Source organism: Lipophrys pholis (assembly GCF_963383615.2).
Source record: "Lipophrys pholis genome assembly, chromosome: 1".
In the NCBI taxonomy this organism is placed as follows: domain Eukaryota; kingdom Metazoa; phylum Chordata; class Actinopteri; order Blenniiformes; family Blenniidae; genus Lipophrys; species Lipophrys pholis.
In genome coordinates this window covers 44,297,480-44,317,582 of record NC_137635.1, presented here as the reverse complement: position 1 = coordinate 44,317,582, position 20,103 = coordinate 44,297,480, and the positions used below count along the sequence as shown (strand labels likewise).

At 42.1% G+C, this 20,103-nt stretch overlaps 2 protein-coding genes across 8 annotated transcripts in view; both read right to left on the bottom strand.

Moving 5' to 3' along the window:
* Nucleotides 1-3,071, bottom strand: part of LOC308116051 (junctophilin-1-like) — a 36,084-nt gene extending 33,013 nt beyond the window's left edge. The window contains exon 1 of one of the 2 annotated variants that reach the window (XM_080474020.1): nucleotides 2,385-3,071. In XM_080474020.1, the coding sequence (XP_080330146.1) occupies nucleotides 2,385-2,763 (379 nt within the window). In that variant the 5' untranslated portion in view covers nucleotides 2,764-3,071. The remainder of the gene's footprint in view (nucleotides 1-2,384) is intronic. The other variant, XM_080474019.1, reaches the window with a different exon arrangement.
* Nucleotides 3,072-5,801: 2,730 nt separating this feature from the next.
* asph (aspartate beta-hydroxylase) overlaps nucleotides 5,802-20,103 on the bottom strand; it is a 30,250-nt gene continuing 15,948 nt past the window's right edge. For 5 of the 6 annotated variants that reach the window (XM_080484432.1, XM_080484434.1, XM_080484430.1 and 2 more), the window contains 8 exons: nucleotides 11,703-11,774; nucleotides 10,676-10,756; nucleotides 9,918-9,994; nucleotides 9,741-9,815; nucleotides 8,793-9,552; nucleotides 8,663-8,713; nucleotides 8,527-8,574; nucleotides 5,802-7,413 (listed from right to left, as the gene is read on the bottom strand). In XM_080484432.1, coding sequence (XP_080340558.1) covers nucleotides 7,406-7,413; nucleotides 8,527-8,574; nucleotides 8,663-8,713; nucleotides 8,793-9,552; nucleotides 9,741-9,815; nucleotides 9,918-9,994; nucleotides 10,676-10,756; nucleotides 11,703-11,774 — 1,172 coding nt within the window. In that variant the 3' untranslated portion in view covers nucleotides 5,802-7,405. The remainder of the gene's footprint in view (nucleotides 7,414-8,526; nucleotides 8,575-8,662; nucleotides 8,714-8,792; nucleotides 9,553-9,740; nucleotides 9,816-9,917; nucleotides 9,995-10,675; nucleotides 10,757-11,702; nucleotides 11,775-20,103) is intronic. The other variant, XM_080484431.1, reaches the window with a different exon arrangement.

Sequence of the window (20,103 nt, the reverse complement as noted above, 5' to 3'; positions counted from 1 at the left end):
TGGCTCGGTGAGCTGGAGCAGCTCAGGCCCTGTTTACGTAACAACGTTTTCACGTGAATAGAGAAAACTTACATTGTGTTTTTGGGTGTCGGTTTACATGACGATGGTGCTCGGAGACACTGAAAACGCAAACTATTTTAAAAAGGCTCCCGAAAGGCTCCAACTCTGTCTCCATGGAAATGGGGGGAAACGTAACATTTCAAATTTTATTCATATAGCTCTCTTCATCCAGTTGTTGTACCAAGTGCTGTACGTAACCCCCCCAACACACACACACACACACACACACACAAACAAATAAACAAAGCTCAGCCCCGCTACCAAAACATAAAAACAGCTGTAACAGCGGCCGAGCACTGATGAGCCAGGAGAGAAAACACCATCCTAGGGGGCTGACCACATCGAGAGGAGCCACAGTCCACAGCTACAGGGGGCCCCGCCACATCGCCGAACAGGATCCCACGCCACGGTCAGCGAACCACAGGGCAGAGCTCCCACCACCAGAACGGTCCCCAGGACGACGCCCCCTACAGGCAGACCAGACACAACTCCCGATGCGGACGGCCCCCGATGAATCGCTAAATAAACTAAAAGAAATTAAACTAAAACATTGGTCACATCAGAATTTTTTCTAAATTAATTAAAAGCTAAGTTAAAAAAGTGGGTCTTGAGCCTGTTTTTAAAAACACCAACAGTCTCTGTGGTCCTGAGGCCCTTCAGCAGGCTCTTCCATAAACATGGAACCATCGTGACAGATCGAGGCCTCACCATAGGTCCTGGTCCTGACACCAGGACCCCCAGGGACTGCGAGGACTCATATTGTAAAAGCAATTCGAGAAGATATGAAGGCCCAAGACCATTAAGGCATTTCAAAACTAATAATAAAAACTTAAATCAATCCTGAAATGCAGGGAGCCAATGCAGTGATCGTAAAATCCAACTTTGCCGTCTGTCCACAGACAATTTACACAAACAACCAACAGCGCCAACTCCTGGCCTTGCATGCTAACTACACCGTCTTCAGCGTTTCTGCCGTTTCCGTGTAAACGGATATCGTTTTCAAAACGTTGCCGTGTAAAAGTGAATCCTGCCCAAAACGAAAAAGCTATAATTTTGTGTTTTCACTTGAAACGTTGTCATGTAAAAGGGCCTCAAATGTCTAAACCTCCTAAAAGAACCAAAACGGTTAAAAGAACTTAAAATACTAAAATATGCTAAAACTGTTGAAATTGCTTTAACAACTTCAACAGGTTAAAAAAACAGTTCAAATATCAGAAAACAGAAACTCAAATGGCTAAAAGAGCGAACTGAGCTCAACAGTTCAAACACCAGAATCATCTAAAGCTAACAAACAAATAAACAAATAAACCAACAATCCATGATAAAGATGGCTTAAATGGATGAAAGTAACAAAACATCAGCAGTTCTTGTTTGTGGTTTTTTTATTTTTTTTATTAAATGTGGGATTTATATGATTTTTCATTCCAGGCATCATGAAGTACAGTTTTGTTAAATATAGCTAAATGAAACAATAAGGTGCATTAAATAAACCATAATAATCCCTCTGGTTAGAGAGAATGAATGACAGTGTGTCTGTATAAATCTGGAGTCTTGTGATATAAATGAGTCCAAATCGTTAATACCTGGTAGACAGGTATATATTATATACTGTTGTATTTATGTACTGTTAATATCCAAATTGTTTATCAGAGGTCTTCTTCCAAAAAGTATAACAGTCTATTTTATAATTGTTGATGTGTAATTACATTTGAAGACATTTGTTATACAGTTTAGATTTTGTGTACCCCTCCTCTGGAATTTAAATGTAATTTAGGAATTCCGAGGGAAAAAGTGAGCATTTTAAGATGGAAATCAGAATTCAGACGGGAAAAACAGTCAAAAGTTTTAAGTCTGATTCTTCTCCCTGGAAAAACAACCACGACGATCAAAATTCTGAGATGTCATCATATTTTCTGAAAAAATAAAAATATAAAAATCATACAAAATAATCTAAATCTGAGATTAATTTGAAGATTCTGACTTTAATCTCAAAATCTTTTTTTAAATAGTTCTCTACAAAATCGAAACTCCTGTGATGTTAAGATTCTGACTATTATGTCAGTAAGAATGTCTGACTCTGAAATTTATGGGAAAAAAAGATCAGTAGTCCCAGATTGAAGTCCCAGAGAGAGAAAACAATTCCAAAACTTGTTTTAAATTTAAAAAAAAAAAAAGCTGAAAATTAAAAATATCAAATTCCTCCTGATTGATTAGAATGTTTTAGGATCACCAACAGTCTCTTTACTAATGGTGATATGAAGTGGAGTTGAAAACATTTTTAAAACACCCCCCCCATACCCACCTCACCCCACCCCACCTCTCACCTCCGTCCCCGTACGTCTCCACGCCGTAGCCGTCCTGCAGCCCGTTACTCCAGGTGCCCTCGTACCTGGCCGGTGTGTTCAGGCTCTGCCGGACCCCGTAGCGGCCCTTGTAGCCGTGAGTCCACTCTCCCCGGTAAATCCACCTGCCCTTGTTCTCCACGCCGAGCCCGTGCCGCTTCCCCTGCGCCCAGTAGCCCTGGTACACGTTCCCGCTGGGCCAGGTGTAGACGCCCACCACCTCGAAGCCGTTGGACCAGGAGCCGGAGTACTCCCCCTGCCCCTTGGGCCCGGTGCACACGCCGTGGCCGTGGGCTTTGCCCTCCTCCCAGCCCCCGCAGTACGTGCCCCCATCGTCGAAGTCGAAGCGGCCGCCCGTCATTCAGAACCGGAGGGTGAGGCAGCGCTCGGTAGCTGGTGCGGGAGTCCGGAGTTCGGCGCTCAGAAGCAAGGCGGCGGGGACCGGGACGGCGGAGGTGTGAGGGAGCGGCGAGTGATGGCGGCTGGGCTCATCGGCGGAGCCGTACTGGAGACTGAAGGCGGGACGTGGGAGGCTGAAAGGCGGCCGCCACGGCTGCCGGAGTCGCTCCACTGCTGCTCTGTGTGGAGTGAAGCCCGAAGAGGCTGTGCCGGTCTGCCCCCCGCTCCCAGCCGGGGTCACAATGACGGGCTGCTGCCCCGGTCCGGGGCAGGGGCAGGGGCAGGGGCAGGAGGGAGGAGGGGCCGGGGGGTGACGGAGGGGTGGGGGGCTGCCCACTGCCCCGGGGCACAGGTCGGAGGAAACACAGGGCAGAACTCCGAGATTGATAATCTCAAATTACAGGTTCTGATTTTAATCCCAGTAAACACTGAGAGATTGAATTCGGTGGAAAACATTCAGAGGTTAAAGTCAACATTCTGACTTTAATCTCAAAATACTGCAGAAAAAAAAGGTCATTTCGAAAATTTGAGAATCTTGAGGGTAAGAAAATTTGCCTTCTGAGATTAAAATAAGAATCGTGAGTTCTGTGACGGAATTTTGGCTTTAATGTGAATTTGAAAATAGTCAGGAATTATTTAGAAAGTCAATATCTCATATGTATATCTCAGTCAATAGTAGATTACATGCATTGCCAAATCATATCTTTGACTACTTTTCGTTATTATTCCTCTTTTGTGTATCAACTTAAGCTACTATTATGTTTTAATTGCACAGTTTGTGAAAATGTTAACATCATTAGCTGAATATAACTTTTTGCCTGTGTTGAAAAGTAAATATCACACTGAATGTCTTTTTTTTCAAAAACTTTTATGACTTGTCCGAACATTTTCTTTTGGCAATCTTTTGAACGTTTTCTAAATCATATGAGAAGATATATTCCACTTCAGGATAATCTTTTGTAAGTTTTCATAGAGATGAAATGTCAGATTGTAAAAGTTTTTTTTAATGCCATCATGTTTTCCATTTACATTAGAATTTGTGATTTGAGAGCACTGCACATGTTAACTTACTTTTGACAGAATTATTGAGTAAATTACTTTTCATGAACTAGGAAATAAACCCAGAGAATTTCACAATGACAAAGGTCTTTTAAACGGACTGTCCGTTTCTTCACTGGTTTTTGAGTCTTGGAGAGTCTTTAATTTGAGATAGGCTGACATCTAGTGGTAAGATCCGGTAATTCATGATGACAGGCGCTCCACTGTCACTGAGGAGTATGATATTATATACTGTGGCTGGTCTGTGACTGTTTTATGCTTAATTTCTTTTTATGCTATATTTTTATTAGTGCTTCAATTATTGGATTTCACCTTTTTTTTTTTTTTTAGGGTTTGATCAGGCCCTTTTAAGTTACAAAGAGAAAAACGTCTTTAATGACAGCAAACGCAACTCAGTGATTAAAAGAGAAATAGTTTGGCAGAGACATTCACATATTCGAGAATGTGTCAAATCAAGTTATTAGTTGCATACTTAGATGCAACAAAACTCAGAATGAATTGTTGAAAAAAAATCTATGAAAAATCAATGCTGAAACCTAAGAATTCCAATTTGTTCCAGATTTAAGAAAATATATCTAAATGAATGTGGACTTTTTCATGATGTACATTTTCTCACTAAAACAAAGGGAAACATTTGCATTTGTAGGCTATTCTTGTTTATTTTACTGACCCAGCACATGTTGATGGAGTAAAGGATGAACCCTGAAAGAAACACTCATAGTTAAAGAGGGAACATGTGAGAAAGACATTCTTGTTGGGAGATGACTGATAAATATTCGGAATTGAGCCTGAAGTTGATATACTTCAGGGCATATTAAGTAACATTAATAACTGCAATCACTTGAATTTTATGAAGTAAATCCCATTTATGCAGTGAACAATGATGTTTGCTGCCTATACGTCTGACTCTAAAAGGCCGAGGAGCGTCATCAAGGCCACCAAACACTTTACAAAATGAGCCGACTCGTCGCATTTGTTGTCCCAAACCTTTTATTGCAGCTCCCAGAAAAGATCCTTTACAGAAATCATTTGCCACTTCAAATTACCTTTGAACATCCATCTGTACTTCACAAATAATTTAATCGCCGCTGTCACGAGTCGAGCCGGTTCACACTGCGAGGCACACGACCTCCGAGAGCCGTCGTGACTTGTGATCAGGGCGTTTCACAGAGGTTCCTGCCATGACACGTGGCTACGCTGCCGCTTTATCCCCCCCTCCCCTCCCAATGTTGTGTAGTGTTCAACACTTCATATAGTGTTACCACAAAATAGAAATGTATCTGTTTCTTAAACTTGCCTGTCAATAATCCATGGCTTTGTGTAAAAAAAAAAAAAAAAAAAAAAAAAAAAAAGAAGTTTTGCAAATAAATTCAGAAATTTTTTTGTTGTTTTCCCCCCCCCATGTCCTTTTTAAAAATGTCCCTTTTTTAAACAAAAAAAATCAAGGGAAGTCTTCAGCTTTGAAAAAGGTTTTTACAGTTCACATTAATTTACTATGGAAGATTAGGGCCACGATATATTTATACATGGTTTGGCTCATTTTTCACAGAATTTTGACTCAAAATGTTAAAGTTCTGAGAAAAAATAAAGACCAAAACTGAGATTAAAATCAGAATTATTGGGGGGGGGGGGGGGGGGGGATGTTTATTCTGGTTTTAACCTCAGAATTTAAGAAAAAAGGTTTACTTTTCACGGGTGGCCCTTATCGTCTTTTGTAATTTACAGATTGTCACAAAGTGTAAAAAAAAGAAAAATAATTTTTTTTTTTTGTTTTTTTTTAAGGAACAAACAAAAAAGTAATTATTTTCTAGAAAACAGCTACTGAACACCACAGGAATGTTTTGCATCCCGAACAAAGAATCTGGTCCATACAGTAAGTGAAGATGGGAGACAGCAAGGGACTGTGACACCACTGAATCAAGTTAGTGTGTTGTCATGTATCACACACACACACACACACACACACACACACACACACACACACACACACACACACACACACACACACACACACACACACACACACACACACACACACACACACACACACACACACACACACACACACACACAAACAAACACACGCACGCACGTACGCACATTTTCATTACCCCCTAACAAAAGAACACACAAAAACATCTTTTTCGGCTCTTCTAATGAAAAGAAAACATTTAGTGGAGCGTGTAAGTGTGAATTCACACACCTCGACTGTGGCCCATCGAAAACAAGTGTGAGTATTGATGAATACCTCTTTGTTTCACAGCAACCTTCATGGAATAGATGCGGTCGGAATGACGATCCAAACATGTGGAAATGTTGAACAAATGTTAGTGTAGAAGCACAACAGAAGTAGAATGTGCCGATTTCTTTCTGATCTAGACCAAAGAACAAAGTTTGAACACAAGCCAATGATGCTAAGCCTCTCTAGAAACACACAGATCAGCTCTGATGTCACACAGGAGAAAGGAAAGGAGAATAAAGCCTTCTTCGTTCCTTTAAAAAAATAAAAGAAAAACTGAGACAGTAAAGTTACACAACGTGTGACTGGCAGCTAGTTATGGCTGGATTTTCCACAGCAATGATCCTCTGTGGGCCAGAGATGATGGATAGTGTACAAAAAGTGGAGTCTGGAACACACAGGGTTAAAAAAAAAAAAAAAAAAACTACCAGGAAGTGCAGCGTTTGAGAGGAAAACAAGAAAGAAGAAAAAGTCTTTATCATCCATTTTGTCCACTTTAACTTGGTGTTCTAAATCCAGAGTTTACAGTAAAACTCGTTTCCTCACCTGAAGCTTCTGTATTCATTTAGGAAAAGATGGAATAAAAAAAAAAGAAAAGAAAAAAAAAAGGACTGTCTCACACACGCACTCATACACACATACGTAAACAGCTTCAAAACACATCTAAAACTCATAGAAAAGAATGATTACCTCATGAAACTCAATTACACAGACACACATACAGGTTATGTGCAAGCACATGGCTCATCCTGGAGTCAACACATACTGAGAGGTAAATGAACACACTGGAGGAGGAGGAGGAGGAAGATGAGGAAATTGCATAGAATCTACAGAACTGAGCTCACCTGACTGGAGCTGGTTCTTCACTATATAGAAGGGGGGGGGGCGGGGAAAGGATGTCGCTCCCTGAAGCTACGCTATCGCCAAATAACTGACTTCAAAAGAACCAACAGGTCTGATGGTGCTGCTCTTTCAGTGCAGAGACGCACCTACCGAGGCCTGCGAGTCTGGAGACATGAGACTATAACACCACGAACAAAACCACAGGGGACGAGACTGGAAAAAAAAGAAAAAAGAAAAAAAGAAGCATACAAGAGGTAAAAACAGGAGGAGTACTGTCCCAAAAAAAACAAACATTTGTACTGGAGGGGGAATTCAGGGGGGGAGGGTCAGGGAGGAGGCAAGTGTTGTCATGACGACTCCATCGTTTCTCAGGAGGTGAAGAGACGCGTCGTCCCTCTGAGCGCTGCTGGTGATGCAACAACAGTGGCTCCCCGCTCGGTCGCCACGGCAACGGCGGCAGCCTCTATGTTTCTAAGGGAACATAAGATGTTTTTTTTAATATTATGCAAACAAAACACTTCATTTTATCCCAAAGCTGTTGCACCGTAGATCAGGGAGCTGAAGCATTACTGACCACAAGATCAGTTTTGAACCACTTTACACAAGTAAAATGAAATAGGAAAATAAATATTTTAAAGCTTTATATGACACGTTACACTGATTGGACAGTCCCCAAAGCGTTTCACAATGTTAATCACATTCACACATCAATGGAGGCGGCCGCCATGCAAGGAGCTCAAGTCCATCCACTGGGAGCAGTTTGGGGTTCAGCGTCTTGTTCAAGGACACCGACATGTGGACAGATGAGGGATTGAACCTTTTTTTTTTTTTTTCTACATGTTTTAAAGCTTTCAACAAAATTCTTCGTTTTCTTTATTTTTCACAGATCAAACTCTGTGTTGATTCAAACTCCTGATTTTCTATATTTGGATTTAATCATGATCAGTCTACCAAGAGGTGCCTTTGGAAACTCAACACTGATCACCTGATGGTGACGTGGTCGGATGTGACCCATGATAAGGGCCCTGAAAGAAAGTCTGCTGTGCAAATATAACAACCAAACAAACTTTTCCATCTAATTCCTAAAAATGTGGTGGGTTTATTACGGAAAAATGAAATGAATTCTAACTATCAATCACCACATGAGGAGTGACCGTGTTTCCTTTGTGAACTACAGTATTCCCAGCTAATCAGATATCGTGGCGCTCATGGAAAGCTCCACATTTTATCGGGTGTTATGGACAAAAATGTTTGAGAAAATCAAAGAGGATGTTCTTGTGGAATTCTATTCCACTGACTCAGATGGCAGCTTGGGCTAAAATAGGCCTTTCATAAGCCTTAAAGCAATGACCTCTTGCAAGGACGGTGTGTTTGTGGGTCGGAACGGAACAAAGTGCAGCTGACTATCAGTTCCACGTTACCAGCAGACCAACCGCTGTCACAACATCACCTTCCTGTTACATAATGTTTCATAAGCCACTAAGAGCAGACCCTCTGATCCGAGCACAGCATGTGTGGACGCTGCACATACTGTATGTGTGGGAGGGTAAGAACAATGTGGAGTGGGCTGAAGCTGGTGTGTACCTGTGGGCTCGTCCAGATTCTCTTCTTCTGTCTCAGCAAACTGGGCTGCTGTGGAGAAAGAAGATCCACATAAGCATCCACTATAAATGGGCTTCCTGTTTCACTTAGTTTGTTTTATTATGTCTTGTATACTCACCTTCTTCTACTGCCTCCTCTTCCTCTTGTGTTACTTCTACCGTTTCTGTGACTGAGAGAAGAATTGAAGCATTTTAAACTATGAGCTTCATCACAACTACAACCTTTAACGCAACATCTTTCTTCTTTACCCGGTTCTGTTCGTTCCTCTGTAACTGCTTCTTCTACGACCTCCTCAGCAGCCTCCTCTTCCTCGGCTACATCCTCAGCAACCTCCTCCTCTTCCTCAGCAGGAGCGGCCTCCTCCTCCTCTTCCTCAGCAGCCTCCTCCTCCTCCTCTTCCTCAGCAGGAGCAGCCTCCTCCTCCTCCTCCTCTTCCTCAGCAGGAGCAGCCTCCTCCTCCTCTTCCTCTGCTGGAGTAGCCTCCTCTTCCTCAGCAGGAGCAGCAGTCTCCTCCTCCTCTTCCTCTACTGCTGCTTCTACCTCCTGGACTGCCTCCTCCATGGGAGCCTCCTCTGCGGCCTCCTCTGGGGTTGCCTCTTCTGCTTCCTGGAGTGCCTCCTCATCCTCCGGGGCTGCTGCTTCTACCTCCACGGCGGGCTCCTCCTCCACGGCGGGCTCCTCCTCCACGGCGGGCTCCTCCTCCACTGCTGCTGCTTCCTCTTCCACAGCTTCTTCCTCTGCCATATCCGCCACTGCTTCCTCCACAATGTCCTCTGAAGCCGCCGCTACCTCCTCTTCAGCTGGAGGGGCCTCCTCCTCTTGTTCTACTGGTGCATTAACGCTCTCCTCCTCTGCGGCCTCGGGGGCTTCCTCGGCAGCCGCCTCCTCCTCCTCCTCCTGCACGGCTTCCTCGACCTCCTGCGTCGCTTCTTCGACGGCCTCCTCCGCCTCTTCTGCTACCGGTTCCTGTGCAACCTCCTCTACAGCTGGCTCCTCGACTGGAGGATCCTGCAACACCGTCAGAAAGTTAGAAATACGAAACAGGAGTGTACAGAGCTGGTTTTCAATGATTGTTGCAGTATTTTAATGTACTAGTGTTTTTTCTTATGACAGGCAAATGTTGGAAGCAGTCCAATAATTTCTTCATGTAAAAAGCACTTTACATTTAGCATTATTGAGTATTATGGAGCACATACTGCCTGCAGGGGTAAATCCTCCTCCACAGCAGCAGGCTCCTCCTCCTCCAGCACTTCTGGATCCTCCTCAATCACCTGAGGAGAAGTACATCAACAGGTTTAGGCTTGTCTAAAGGCTTAAAAGAAAAGTAGTAAATCAGGACACTTTCTATATTATTTAATCTGATCTCTACGGACCTCTTCAGCCTCCACAGGTTCTGGTTCAGGTTCTGGTTCAGGCTCAGGCTCAGATGCAACCACCTCAGGTTCAGGCTCTGGAGGGGAGACACAGAGAGTTACATAGATTCTCATTCATGTATACACACATCCATCACCGACTGACTAAACCAGGAAACCAGGTTACACAACAAGTCAAATTATACAAATTATATTAAATTACAATATGTGCTTCCACCTTTTATTTTTCTATGGCCCTATTCAAGCTTTTTTGAAACGTGTGTGGGTTACACTTCTCACCTGTCTATGATCTACTAGAAATAAATAAAACAGATTCATGTTAACTAAACCTTTTTAGAAATACGATCGCATAAAGGAAAATTATGTAAAACTTTTAAAATCAAGACTGAATTGAATAGACATCAACTGTGCTGCCCAATATCCACCCAGCACTGTTAGAAATAAACATGTGAATGATGGTGAACTGCAGTGTGCTCAACTGGAAAAGATCAACTGTGATAATTATGATTAAAAAAAAACATTTGCATATAAGAAAAGTCTGACTGAACAGCCTTACTTTTCCTCCATGCACCACAATCAACATTATACACTTGAGTGTTCATTTATCTCATATATCATCATCATGGCCGATATGGGTTATAAAGAGTGATACATAGATCTGTGGTGATTGAAAAATGTTTAGTATATTAAAATGTACTGAGCTGAATAAAAAAAAAAGAAAGGGGGACAGAAACACACAGAGATTCACATGAATGTACCTGGTGGCGGTACAGCGGTGTCTTCTGCCACAGCGGCTTCGATCACTTCCTCTACGGGAGCGGGGTCGGGCTCAACGACATCTGAGGACAAACGGGCAAAATTCACGGATTTGACCTTCACAATGAATCTAGAACTGCATTCCCAATGGCTGGAAGCTGAAGAACAGTACAATCAAATGTGTGGTTTAATAACAGTGGAAATACTCTTGGTTTAAAACCACAAAAGGCAGCAGTTTCCATTTAATAAATGAGCTTCAAGGATTTTCTCCACAACCTAGTGATTATTGAAATCTTCTTTTCAGGACTATTAACTGTCTTCAATGCAAGATTTAGGGACTCTGGGAAAAAAATAAGCATTCATTTAGGAACGGCACACACCAATATATCAGATTAATGTATTAAAACCAACTGCAGCAGGATAAAATGCTATTGACTCCAGCACAGCTCTCCCTCTTTGCTATTTCTTTGGCATGTAGCAAACATTTTACAACAAACTAGTTTACACTGAAGTGATTCCCGAACTGAAAAATGTCTTAAAACTTTGAATTTCTTCCAGTCCGAGTGTTAGAGGCACACATCTGGCAGCACTCAGACTTGTGGGGTCAAACTAAAGAACTTCATTAAAAATTTTATTATAGACATGTTGATTTTTAGGGACAAATTACCTTTGAGGTTCAGGTTGGAATCCAAGTTGTAATGGTTAAGTTATCTCAATCATTAAGCCCCACAATCATTTATAATGTGTGTGTATTAAATCTAGTAATTTATAGGCATGAGTAAATATCTCCTCCCCCATAACTCATAATTAGATACAAGTTTCATCAAGTTCGTGGAAAAAACAAAAACACAAATCTAAGTTCCATTTCTGCCCCCGAGGCATATTGAAGATATAATCAGAGCCTTTAAAGACAAAAAACAGAATCTTCTATCGTGTCTCTGAAGGCGTATCAGTCACCACACAATACCCTCGTTTTCTACTTAGAAGCGGTTTCTGGCGCGGCCGTGAGCAGATCGACTTGTTCGTTACCTTCTGGTGTTGGTGTGGGTGCAGCAGTCTCCTCGCGGCGCGTGGTGACGACAACGGCCTTCTCCTTCAGTCCTACATGGGATCACGCACAGTTGTTGGAGGGGAGACATGGAACATTGTGTGTGCAGTTGGTTTAGACTGTGACTGTAGACATACCTCTAAAGACATAGCGATAGGTATAAAGCACAGTGCATGGACAAAGATGAACATTTGTGCATCATTTACACCAGGGGTGTCAAACCTGTGGCCCAGGGGCCGAAGCCGGCCGTCTACAGGGTCCAATAAAGTTTATTATGCAGCCGTTATATTGGTCTGATTCACTCCCACTAAGCCGTATGTGGACTAACATGAGTTTGACACCCCTGATTCCCCCAAAACATTTATAAAATCATTCAAACACAGGCTTGGGTTTCCTTTGCTGGCGTTGTCAAGGTGTATTAGGGAACAGACATCAGTGGCCCGAGGTCACTGCGTCATTAGGACTTAGAGTAAGTTTGCCGAGTGAAACACAGGAATGACTGTATGAACTCTACCCTCCTCCCAGGGCAAAGACTAACCCGATTTTTTACAAGTGGGCTTGTCCCTTTCAGACAAAAGCATCTGCCTTTTTCCCCATTGAGCGCCAACAATGTTGTAACAGTTGTTGTATATGAGGACTCGGTGTGCCGGTCTAAAAATGAGGTGTGGTGGAGCCTTGTATTGTTCAGAGAATTAAAAGAAATCAACCACAGGTGAGGTCAGCAGTGCAGTATTTTGTCGTTTTGTTCATCTCGTGACAGACAAAGGTATATACAAAAAAAAAGGCACTTTACATGGATCCAGAAACTTTATTGATAAAAGAAAAAAAAGATATGTTCAATTAAGAAAAACTCACAGTCACATGTTTACATCATCGGGGAGGTGAATACTGAAATAGTCCTGCAAGAGAGTCAAATCTAATTTTCATCGACATTGAAGTACACCACAGTAATATTGCTTTCAGTGCCTCGTCAGTGCCCTTCTATTTCCCCTAAACCTATCAAGCTGGTTAATGCATAAACCTAAAATGTAGCTACACTACTTTACTCTTCTGCTAGTAGCAGGATGAGAAACACAAGCTGCACAACATGGAATATTTATGGCATAAAATTGGGGAAAAGTCTGGAAAATTTCCTTTTTCCTTGAAAACCTTTGAGCACAAAAATGATCAATTCTTACCTTTTCTGAATTGATTATGTGCGTGTATCAGTATCTTGTCCCACCTTAGTGACTGAAATGCAACCGTACAGTAACTAAACTGCATTTAAAAATCTTATTTTGGAGCCAGTAACACGAGTGTTGTAATTTTAGAAATGTAATTTTTTACTTCTGCTCGACTCCAAACTCAAGTTTGTTTTTCCAGAATAGAGAAGAAACTGAGCCTGAGCCAAGCGCTTCAGTAAACATCCTGGCAAGTGTGATTCAATTCCCTCCCAACTCGTCTTCACACCGACAACCGGGGCTTATCTGCAGGACGCTGAAAACATCACCTCCGATATCATTTCTTTCTTTCTTTCCTCTCTGCTCGCTCAGCTCGATGTTTCCTTCTCCTTCCCTCTCCTTTTTTCTCAGACTTCTCCTCTCCTTTCTTGGACTTTTGCTCCCCGCCTTCATCATCATCCTTCTCCTCCTCGTCCTCCTCCTCTTCCTCCTTCTCCGACTCCTTCGTTTTTTCCTTCCGGAGCTTCTCCAGGGCCTTCTGCACTTGCTCTTTCTCCATCTTCTCCTCCTCCTCCTTCAGCCTGGTGGCTACCCTCTCCTTCACTCTGGCTGAGATTTCCTTCCTCCCAAGCTCCAGCTCCTTCTCCTCCTCCTCTTTAGCCAGCAGCTCCCTGACTTCAGCCAAAGCCAGCTTTGCGAGCTTCTTGGCTTCCACGCGTTCGTGGATGATGGCCAGCTGCTGCTTTAGAGCCTCCCGGAGCTTCAAGCCCACATCCTTGGTCGGAGAGGTTTCTGGGAGATCAACAACACTGTTTGGTGCATGTGAAAACGGCCGTGCTCAGATTCACTCGCTTGTTAAGACACCACCACACGGCAGCATGAGGAGAAAACTGATGCACAGCAAGACTGCCATCATGCATTTCTGTTTTATTGTCTGGGGGGAAAAACTCAAAATATCCTCCGTTCATTTTTGCACATTCAAACTTAAAACTAGTCCCAATATGAGACCAAAACGTCTCTAGGAAATATTATTATAAAAGTCCCGTTGACACGACGACATTTTCAAGAAAAAACTAACTTCTCGTTGTGTTTTTGGAGTCTGTTCACACAACAGCGGTAGGCGGAGTCAGGGAAATTACAACTTTTTGAAAACGCTCCGGCTCAATCTCCATGTAGACGGAGGAAATGCTGCTCGTGTGCACGACTAACGCAGTGAGGAGTTCTTCTGCACATGCATGAGTAGATGGACAATAAGAGCAATGTTTGGCTTTGATTCGGAGCGTTTTCAAAAAGTTTAACTCTGGGAGCATTTTTCAAAAAGTTGCGTTCTCAGTAGCTCTGAGCACCGCTGTCCTGTAAACGGACCAAGAAAGTTCTTTTTTTTTCGCTTGAAAACGTTGTGGTGAGTTTTATGCAAATGCACAGCGGTTTAGTCATAAAACAGGCTTTTAGTCGATCACATAAATACTCAGAGTCGGGCTGCACGATATTAGTTCACTTGGTCTTTTGCAAGATGTATATTGCAAATCTTCAATAGAGTTACCATACATCATGCAGCCAAAACTCAGCGTTCAATTAAGGATCACCTCACTCACAGCAGAGTCTCATGCACTGGTTTGCACACTGATACCTCTCTTGGCTCCAACTCCTGGTTTTTCATCTGATTACACACAGACAACAGAAAGAGTTACAGGATCACTCAACTTTTTAACCTCCACAATCTGTTTCCTGCATTCACGTCAGTTTGTCTGAATGCAGTTGCCTAAGCTATTTACCCCAGCTCCAGACTGTACACCATTAAGCCTACAAGAAATGCTAATTTGGTGATAATCTCAACCTTAAGCTGCAGCAGAAACATTAACTTCTTAGGTCCTGAAGCTTTGATATACATCATTGAGGTTTTAACTGCAGATCAGCGGGGCAGGATCCAACTTTAGTCAAGCATTACACTCGGTTCCGATATTGGATTGCCAGATTTTGAGCCACATGTGAGAAGTGGCACCTTTCTGTCGGCACTGCAGCCCGGAGGAAAGAGGCAGAAGGAAACCAAGGCACGACAAGACAATGTGCTACGGCTGTAAAAAGTAAGATCCAAAAGAGTCCACAATGCGCATTCTGAGGCGCATCAAACGACTTAAGTACAAGAATTATCACACTTTAGAAGAGCAGTAAAGTAAGTTTCCTATCTGTCGGGACTGTAAAGTCTTTCTATGGCTTCATGACAAAGGTCAGAGATTAACTCTGCAGTGTTCATCACAAGTAAAACGAAACGTGTGTTCACATACGGAGAGCTGCCTTCTTTCTCTGTGCAAAGAGAGACGGCTCAGAAAATAACTAATCAGAGTTCAGTCCAGGCTGCCTTTCATTCATGTCACCATTTTTTTTTTTAAAACATACATGAGAAAATGTCAAATCCAATCCAACGCTCATCTTCTGTTCGACACCATGTCTGCATTTCATGACAGACGGTTATTCAAGCTAAAAGCCAATTCGAGCTTGAAAATGTCAGTTGTGTTTTGGGCGTCCGTTTACACGACAACGGTGCTTGGAGCCACTGAAAACTCAACTTTTATTCTATATTCTCCTGGGGCTTCGTAGTTTTACAGTTGACAGTCCCTGTAAGAACACTGCAACTTGGCCGCCTTTCCACACGAATGTCCGTGTTCTCCCACTGTACGGGTTGATGGCGTATTGTTCTCTGCGTGCGTGCGTATGGTTTCATTACAAAACCAACCAACAGCGCTCACTTGTGGCCCAACATGAAATGCACATCGTTTTCAGCCGTTTCCATGTAAACGGACATCGTTTCCAAAACGTTGCCCTGTAAACGCAAAACTCCTTGAAACAAGAAGGCAAAAAGGTTTTCAAATTTCAAATTGTGTTTTTAACAGTTTAAACCATGAAAACCACACACAAGTCATCTTGTGACGTCATAAGAAGCATTTTGTATCGTCTCAGTGGTATCAGGTTCATCCTGTTGGGCAACCACAACCACACCCTGATGTGACGTACACTCTAATCACATTCATTTATTTAACCCTTTAAAGTCCAAGCAGATCGAGGTCAAAAGCTCGGAGGAGGTACAAAAAGGATCACACATCGGACAAAGAGTCTTAAACTTTAAGATGAATGTACAAAGTTGTGCTTATTATCTAAAACTCCGGTAGAAATCCTCAGTTTTCATGCCACACAGCCATGGCAAAGACTGGACATCTGCTCGGCCGTCCCGAGTGCAAATCGTTTTGCATTTTGTGACGTCTATGGCGGAGCGGGCCGTTGTCCAGTGGGTTGTGCAAACCTTGTATTGGTCCGAATTGTATCACAGAAAACTGCATTCCTGAGAATCATTTTCAAATCCAGGTGGAGGAATTGGCTTTTTCATAAAAGGTCTTGTAAAGCATTTCCTTTTTTCTGATTCCGATCCTGCTGGAAAAAGAAGATGTCCCGTCATGTGAGAGGGATTATATTTGAATTAACCTGGAAATAAACCCACGTGGGGCCCGCGGCATGCATCTACAGCAGAGACTTTCATTTTCAGTGTTACTGGTTAGAAAAATAGGGCTTTCTCTGCCTCGTAACATTTTGAGCACGATATTTTGCAGGAATATAAAATTAGAATTTATACAAAATATTGAAGGAGTGATGAGAAAATGGATTTGAGCGAACGAGCTTAAAAAATGTTGCTTATTTAATTTTAAGGTTGGGAATATGCAAAAAATCCTGAAGTAAGGATTTGGGTTTTTTGTGTTTAGTTTTGTTTCAGAGCTTTGCATATTTGACAAAAATGGATTCATTCTGATGGGTTGATATAGCACAAACACTTATTTGAAGCTTGTATTAAAAAAAACCGAACAGAAATAAATAAGTATTTAGATCATCCGACATGCATGCAAAGGCATCCAGATTTTCATATTAAAAAAGCTCATATTTTACAGTTAGTGAGGTTACGATTTCCAAGTTTATGAGTCAAAGATTTTTTTTCCTTAAAGTTATTTTTGACTCATATTATCATGAAAAAATGTTTTTTTAATCAATTACATTTATCCCAGAATTTTGCACCAAAACATTGAATCTCTTTCAGCCTATTGAGGGCATAGAACAAATATGGCACAATGTTCTGGATTAACTTTTTTTTTTAAATGTATTGTGCATATTTATTCTAAAAAATAAATAAATATATAAGCCCAAGTGCCATATACATCTGGTTTATCAACAACAAATAATGTGCTTTAAAAACACAATTGTTCCTTTACACATTTAAATATAATTTAAATAATAATCATTTTAAAAAGATTCAACCATGAATGAAAGGTTGTTTTCCTGTGCCAGTACATTTATCTTTTATACAGCAAAGTAAGTAACCTCAGACTGCAGAATCAGAAACACTGAACTGGAGGTTTTGTCCAAACAAACAGAGTTAAAGTGCTATAAGGTAATCGTAGGTAATTTAATCCTAACCAATGGTTCAAGGCGATAGACGCATAAAGCCAGAATAAAATCATATCTTTATATCTCACTTTGTTCTTTTCTAAAGTTTAAAGAGGAGATTTAAATTACTATTACTGACCAGCCACGGCCATACTTTGTCACAAAACGGTTTTTACACACACGATGTGTTGAATTTGTTCTGAATGGTAATGACTCACATATTACACCTCACTTTGTCCTTTTCAGATAAAATAGGAGTAAATCATCAACAAATTGCTGTTGTAACAGTGGATATATTATGTTACTTGTGTTAATCAGCCCGTAGACAGCCCAACAATGCAACTGGAGGTGACCGTTTACCCCCTTTAAGGCCTCATTGGTTGACTTTGTGGCACGACTGCAGCACACAGTAAATATGATTAGAGAGGGAAAGTGAGAAGTTTAACTTTTGTCACTACCTAATAACTTTTGTAGAAAACATAATTTTATCTTCCTTCCATTATTTGTTTGGAATTGAGGGACAAAAGAATAACACCGAAAACATTATTTAAAAAAAAGAAAAGGGATTTCCGAGTCTCCGCGTGACTTTGCTGCCCAGTGTCGATCTTGTGAAACCAGGCGCGTTCCGGGTTTATCAGGCTGCTGCAGCAGACTGGAGGTTATTGGTTGTGGAGACCCACGATGACAATCTTCTGCCCCTGACTGCCGTCATCTTTGGATCTTCTCCGGACGGCCACCTCGTCCCCGTCCTCCTCGTCCTCTTCCTCTTCCTGGGCATCCCCAGCTCCTCCGTGCGCACTGTGCTCCTCCTCCTCCTCCAGAGAGTCCAGCGGGTTTATCAGATCGTACAGGAAAGTGAAGAAACCGTTTAACCAATCAGAGCCGCCCTCCTCCACGTCTTGTAACCAATCCAGAACCTCGGATTCGCCCTGACCATCGCTCTCACTGGCCAGGCCTACGCAAGCAAGGGGGGGTGGGCGGGGGGAGGTGGAGGGGCGGGTTTGCATATGGATGGAGGAGGTGTGGGGTTGGTTTGGGAGCAAAATGTGCCAAAGAATGAAAGAAAACACAACGGCAGAAAAAAGAATGGTGGATTTAAATGAGGGAGGAAAAAAAAAGATGTGCTGAGAACAGAGGAGAAAGACAAGGAGGGAAAGAAACAAGGGGAGAAGGTAAGAGACGTTTAAAGCGCAGGTTAGTCAGTGCGGGAACTACTGAGGCTCTATAAGCAGCGGGGAGTCACTGCATCACTGTCTCAGCTCACATTACCCACAATGCTAAATGATAAGCCACTTATCATTTAGCAGAGATTCCCAAAGTGTGGCTCACAGCCCACTGAAGGGACTGATGCTGGGCCATGCGAAGGATTTATTATAAACCATAATAACTAATAATCCAGTTTGTCTCGATATTAGATTCCCATTAGGAACATTAAATTACACCTTTTTTCACAACTTTAGACCTTGTTTAAATGACGTTTCAAGTGAGAACACAATTTTTGCATTTTCGTTTCAGAAAAGTTTCGCACTTTCACGGCAACGTTTTGAAAACGACGCCTGTTTACATGTTGGGCCACTAGTGGGTGCCATTTGTTTATGTTATGAAACCACACAGAGAAAAATACACTATAAACAATAATACAGCCATTCGTATGGACAGACAACGAAGTTGGTTTGTTTTTACCGTGACTCAACTATAAAACTACCAAGTCCCAGAAGAATTCGGACTGGGAGTCATGAAACTCTGGAGGCCGTCATTGTTGGTATTGTCCATCTATTAGCACATGTGCAGAACTATTTGCTTGCGCAGTAGCAGCGTTTCCGCCGTTAACACGAAGACGGAGCCCGAGTTTTTCAGAAAAGTTGCGTTTTCCCTCATTTCCACGGAAAGAAGCGTTCTCAAAAAGTTCCACTTCAGGAGCCGTTTCCAGAAGCTTGTATTTTCAGGAGTTCTTAGCACCAGTGTAAACAGACACAACCAAAGTTTTACGTTTGCACTTGAAAACTGTGTTGGGTAAACTGGGCCTTAAAACCGAAGAGTAGCAGTGGTCCGTCTCTTTCTGTTCAGAATCTGCAGGGTAAACTGATTTTATCCCATATTGTAGTATAAGTATACGAGTGTTATACTAGAGATATTTCATTTGGATTTTCTAGAATTAATATACAAAGTGCACTTCCTTTGTGTCGTATTCGGGACCCTCAAAGTGATAAAACACCTACTTTTGCAGCAGTTACTGCAACAAAAAATATTGATCTGCACGTCTTTGTCTTGCTCCAAATCCCCTAATTTTCCGCTCAAAGCTTAAGTTTTAAAGTCGCAATGTGACGTAATTGTTTTTAACAAAAGGAAACTATCAGATCTGAAAGCTGGCTGCGTATAAAGTACCACCACCGTGTTTACACTTGTGATGGGGTTTCCTGAACTGGATCACAGTTAAAAACAAAGAGAAAAGCTTCCATTTGGGTCCAATTTGCTTCATATTCACACTGATATTCTGAACATAAAGGTGAAACACAAGCTGCTGTGACATTTGTTTGACAGTCGTGTGGCCTGTGCTGCATTCAGACTGCCATCGGATCAAAAGGATGATTGTGAACACAACAATGGACGGATGAAAAAGAAGAGATGTGGATGTTAGGGTTAGGTATTCAGGTATGAATGTGTGTTTTAATACAGACCGGTTTCTATACATCTATGGCTGTCATGAGGGAATTAATGCCTCTGACAGACTCCTGGAGGCTTCAAGAGTAGGAAACATGCAGGTATAAAGAAGTTTGAGTATAGGAATAGAAGC